Source organism: Rutidosis leptorrhynchoides, chromosome 5 (assembly GCF_046630445.1).
Source record: "Rutidosis leptorrhynchoides isolate AG116_Rl617_1_P2 chromosome 5, CSIRO_AGI_Rlap_v1, whole genome shotgun sequence".
Lineage (NCBI taxonomy): Eukaryota > Viridiplantae > Streptophyta > Magnoliopsida > Asterales > Asteraceae > Rutidosis > Rutidosis leptorrhynchoides.
The window spans coordinates 156,485,510-156,491,039 of record NC_092337.1 but is presented as its reverse complement, the minus strand read 5'-3'; the positions used below and the strand labels follow the sequence as shown (position 1 = coordinate 156,491,039).

Here is a 5,530-nt window from a genome sequence, read left to right as displayed (position 1 = left end):
AAACGAAACCTAATACTACACGAAAAAACTATGAACCAAACCAAACGAAGTACACAAGTCGAACCACAACAATCAACTTTTGGGTCCCGTCCTTTTCAGTTTACCACTAACAAACGAAGTATTGCTATTGTTGATAATATTGCATTCTATGTAGTAAGGGTCAAGTAATTTTTACTATTTTTCACAGAGTACTTCTTTATGTTTGCTTGATTTCCTGGCCAATTTAGGCTGCCTTAGGGTTTCATGCCAACTTTTGTATTTGTTGTATGAGAGATGTTTAATATTTTAAAAACCGTATGCAACTGTAAATGTAGCGTAATAGTTACATCTACATGCAAATAATAACTATAAATTTGCAATCATACCTTGTGTGTTTTGATCATACAAATTTGGGGCTTGCTAATCATTATGAATTTATACTTTTTTAAGAGTGGTTCTTCATACTAAATATTTTCTAAGCTTTTTATCCATGACATGATCAAGTTTGCTCCTTTTTCCCATGAAGAATCCAACATCATGTCATGCGCAACCCCTTCGACACACACTGGTTGCACCCCGTAGAAGCTCCCAGTTTCCTCGAGTCCTTTTGCATCCTATAAAGGTTTGAACAGATACACCAATTAACACACGCATAAAAAATATAGAAACTGAACATTCTTAGACTAAAAACGAGAGAAAAAGAATATTTAGGGAGTACAGTAATTGTTTATGTATTTGTACTTTTTCTTGATTTTCCATCAATGATAAAAACAATATTTTCAAGGTTGCAAATCTCGCTACTCCGGGAGTACTAAGATGTTGACCAAGTTTGACTTTTACCAATTTTGACCTAGTTTTGATCAATTTTTAAAGATTTTCAGGGTAATCCTGAGTTTTGACCGATTTTTCAAGTAATCCAGAGTTTTGGCCGAGTTTGACTGGGTTCTACAATTTTGACAAAGTTTGACCGAAATTGATTACCTGGCTCGGAGCTCTCAAAAAACAGAGTACTCCCCGAGTAATTCCGAGTTTTGCAACCTTGAATATTTGTTTAAAATAAAAATAATGTTTACCACAATGAAGTCATCGGCTGCACCCATGACGAGAACTTGGGTAGAAGGGTTCACCACCCTTGCAACCGGAAGTGAAGCATTAAGCTTTTTGAGATCAAACAATGGCATTCTTGAACTTTCCGTCATCAATTCTTGATAGCTGGAGATCACGGAGTTTATTTAACACTAGTAGTATCTTTTGATAAAATTGTGTTTAAATTTAAATATTTAATAAAAAATCGATAAAGAGACAAACCGTAGGACAAGATGATCATCCATTTCCTGTGAGAAAAATGTCTCCTTGCAAAGGGGTAATGATGTTTGAAAAGCTTTCGCTGCTAAGCTCATAGTGACCTGAGAAAACAGAATATTACAGTATAATGTATTATTTAATATTAATGATACTAATACTAATTAAATGTAAACCATTAGAATGAAAAAAAAAAAAAACATAAAGCAACTATTTGTTAATCTCTTCTCACAAGAACAAATTTTTATTTCTTATCAAGCCATTCATATATAACTATGACAGAATGAATAAAACCCAAAATAAAGATTATTGCTTTGTGGATACTAGCAGTCATCTTTGTTTCTCCTTACTATACAAATATCGCGCATAATAGTGGGATTTGGGGTGAGGGTGGCGATTTGGTGAAGAACAAGCAAGAAATCTCGAATCTTTCTCTTGCAAGTTGATCTATGAGTGTAATCAACCTTCTAAATACTTGCTAGCACTATTATAGCTCTTGATGCTCCACCTTTTCATCATATTTTAGAGATTTGGGGGGTTTTGTAACCCTAAAACTTGAGGTATGGATATTGTATACTTTAAATCTGATTTTTATAAGTTTATATGCTTTAGTTAGTGTTAAAGATGAAGTTTAACTTCATCTAAACCCTAATTCGAATTTTGTACTTAGGGTTTATGGGTTGAAGGTTAGTAGTGATGATAAACTTGTAAAAATAGGGACTTCTAGTTAGTAAGTAGTATGATACAACTTAAAATCAGTGAAGTCAAGTTTTGACTAAGAAACTTTGAAATGGTAATTTAAAGAATTGATGATTTTGTGATGGGTTAGGAAGACCTATGTTAATAAGTCTTGAGTTAAGTCAAAATGATGCTAAAAATGAGTTTTGTGGGGTTAAAAGGTGAACCCTAGGTAGAAAGGTTTTGAAGACCAAATATGTCTTTGCTTATATGATGATTAGGTTGATCTTTGCTTTTGAACTTGTTTGTGGATCATACCATGTTTTGAGTTGATTTGGTCTTGCTTAGACATTCTTGCATATAGTGAATTTGTTGTTGATCTGTCTCTTAACCAAACGGTGAGTACAATGAATATGCATGTGTATGTGTATGCGTTTTGGATGACCGAGATGCCCACGTGGATTGTTGAGTTGTGAATATGTCCTCGGGACATTGGCTTTCCTACTTATCGTAATAAGTGTTAAGTGTGAGGTCATGCATCCGGCATGCACGTTGGGCTTTTAGGTGTGTTCGATACGGGACACGCTAGAGTGTTCGTCTGACACCGTTTGTGCATTGATATCCGGGATGTTAAGGGGGCTTGTATCCCATCGATTGTGACCAAGTCTCGGGGTAACACCAGTTGTCCTTGATTGAGATATGATGATATACGACATTGATTGGTTGGTTGACGGTATGCATACATGTATATATTTATTGTTCTCACAAAGCATTAACTTATTCCATTCGTTGTTTCTTTTTTGTAGGCTCAGGTCACGACAAGGGAAGCATTAACTTATTCCATTCGTTGTTTCTTTTTTGTAGGCTCAGGTCACGACAAGGGGAAGGGTAAGATTGTGGAATAGCTTGCTTAGTTGTGAACGATTTGTTTTGGGGCTTAAGGACTAGACTTTGTGCTTCTAAGGATGGCTTGTCGTTTTGAACGGGTGGTGATGTCCCGAAAATACGTGCTCTTGATATGTGTCGGTCCTTGAATCAATGTTGTATCTTATGGGTCGAAACTACCCCCTTTATGTTTCAGGTCATTATTTTGGTGCTAGTGACAAGTTTGATGTATTGCGGATATGTCATGATGATAACAAGTGGTTTATGTTCTAATTAAAGTTTTAAAACAGGTAGCGTTTGTGTTGTTTTATGTTGGTGGTTAAATGGGTCAAAAATGGCATCTATATAAAAATGTGCCACATCTGCAAAAGGCGCCGGATCTGCAAGATGTGCCACATCTGTTTCCCTCGGCCAAAAAAGTGATGCGGTCATGGCTACTGGATGAGCCGCATCTAGATGAGCCGCATCAGGCTCAGATGCGCCGCATCTATATAAAAATAGAAAAAGTTTGTCGTTTATGAGTTAAGGGTGTTTCATATCATCATAAGTTTAATTCCATGCACATAGTTTAGTTCTGTAATGCATATTCATATATTGATTTGTTCCCATCTTTCAGTAGTTGTCCATTGTTTATCCCATGTTTTCCTTATTGTTAGGAGTTAACTGTAGTTTATGTTTTGCGTTAGTAGTATAAATATGTAGGTGCTTTATCATGAAGGAATATGTATTAGTAGTATATATATGATTTGTATTAGGATAATTTTATCACCTAAGCCAAGTAACGACGGTCACGCCTTTATTCTTGTTAAACCATGATAAAATAGGTCACAGAAAAACATAAATAAAACACTAACCTTTTTTTTTTATTATTATTATTATTCTTTATCGGTATGTGACACTACAAAAATAGCTACTGTATACTTTTAACGAGATGATATTTGTTGATATGTGTAGAGGGCATATAGTGTACCTTAAAGGCAGCAACAGGTTTCGAAAAGAGATACCGCCACACTAAACCGCTGACCATAAAAACAATTCTTGTTAGCCATCTACTCATGAGTCAGCAGGAAAATGAGGATTAAACATGAACAGCGCACCTATTCCCGGTTGGCGGCACAGAGCAAACAAGCACAGCTCCAGCAAGATCTGTGTAAAATTACCATTACTAAAATGTATATAACAACCTTGCAACTGATGCACAACGAATAAATTATTGTGTGAAATTCGGTGCGAAAATGATTTAAAATCAGTATCAGATTTTAATAACTTACTTCCTTTTAAATCTTTCTCAAGATTAGCAATGTAGTACTGAACAATGAGCCCTCCAAATGAGTGTCCAATCAACACTGGTGATGATGATAATTCGGTTTGTGTCTTGATAAAATCAGCAATATCCGCTGCGTGCGTCTATTAGCACGGTTTTAAGTAAGTTTAACAACTTAATATCTAAATTCATTGTAAAGATCACCCTACTTAATCACTATTATTAGATAAAAAATAAAAATAACTTACAGCACCTGAAGAGTGCCTGCTACTGAACCATCCGGTGCATCACTTTCACCCTACCCATGTATCAAATATATAAAAATAAGAATACAAATTACATACATAAATCATAAATTATAAGCATTAATTATTAAATAAGAATACAAATTAGATAACTAATTCACAATTCATAAGCTCAATATGCGTTAATAATATCAAATCTGATTAGTCTACATTTGACCCAATTTTTTTTTACATCAAACACCCAGGGGACTAAACTACCCACGCGTTCATCTTCCGTGATTGCATAACCCGTCCCCAACTACTGCCCTGAAGGAAACCCGGACCAATCCGAGGGCATAGCTGGTACTAAGCGAAAGGCGAACTGGATAGATACTTTAGGTACTTTAGGTCAGGGATAACATTAAGTAGGGATAACACTAAGTGTAATGTTGCATCCTAGCGGAGTCGAACTTCTGACCTCTCGCTAAGAGTCAATTGCCACTACCAGTTTAGCTACAAATCAATAATGTTTACATTTGACCCGATTGAGCCAACTGTCCTCTAAATATAAACCCTAATCATTGTATAACAAAATTAATTAAATTCTAATTCTGATAATAGATAATAACTAAAAAAATGGAGAATTTAACCTGACCCAAGAGGCTGAGAGCATAAGAATCAAATCCATTTTCTGAAAAGAAAGGCATCCAATGTTCAGCCCAACACCAAGCTGCATGAAAGCTTCCATGAATGAACACTAACGGAGATTGATTACATATTTTATCATTTGGGCTTTTGTTTTGCAGACCCTTCTGATAAATGACCTCCATTTTCAGACCAGAAGGGAGCTGGTGAAAATTACGAGATTGCCCTTGTTTCAGTTTGTAAGGCACCTTCATTTTGTACTCATTGTTAAGGGTAGCTTGAGGCATTTTGGTGCTCTTTTTAACAGGTATGCTTGCAAGAAGATGGCCATGGGTAGCAGCCATTGTTTAGGTTCGAAGAAAACATCTTGACATTTTTGGAGTAATTTTTATCACCTGAGTTGATATTTATGGATAGGTCCTTTGAATGTTTCATTTTTTTTAAAATACACCCATAACTCCTTTTAGTGTTATCCTTAACTCCTTTTATTATTATTCTTTACAATTTACAATATATTTTTTTCCAAAAAAAAAAAAAAAAAAAAAACGAACTT

The 5,530-nt window shown here is 35.2% G+C and overlaps 1 protein-coding gene across 1 annotated transcript; it reads right to left on the bottom strand.

Moving 5' to 3' along the window:
• Window positions 1-297: 297 nt before the first annotated feature.
• On the bottom strand, window positions 298-5,318 carry LOC139850253 (uncharacterized). Its single transcript, XM_071839836.1, has 8 exons — window positions 4,983-5,318; window positions 4,362-4,406; window positions 4,116-4,251; window positions 3,942-3,990; window positions 3,815-3,863; window positions 1,288-1,385; window positions 1,053-1,191; window positions 298-593 (listed from the first exon to the last, which is right to left on the bottom strand). Exons 1-8 carry the CDS (start codon window positions 5,262-5,264, stop codon window positions 444-446), a joined length of 948 nt encoding a protein of 315 aa, XP_071695937.1. The 5' UTR covers window positions 5,265-5,318; the 3' UTR covers window positions 298-443.
• Between the last annotated feature and the right edge of the window lie 212 nt (window positions 5,319-5,530).

Bases quoted from the DNA above. Each gene is read 5' to 3' on its own strand.
- LOC139850253 (XM_071839836.1), bottom strand. From the start codon at position 5,264: ATGCCTCAAGCTACCCTTAACAATGAGTACAAAATGAAGGTGCCTTAC. The intron at 3,991-4,115 runs GTAAGTTATTAA...AATTTTACACAG, and splicing joins TGAGAAAGATTTAAAAGGAA to ATCTTGCTGGAGCTGTGCTT. The intron at 1,386-3,814 runs GTACACTATATG...CTGTTTTCTCAG, and splicing joins AACCTGTTGCTGCCTTTAAG to GTCACTATGAGCTTAGCAGC.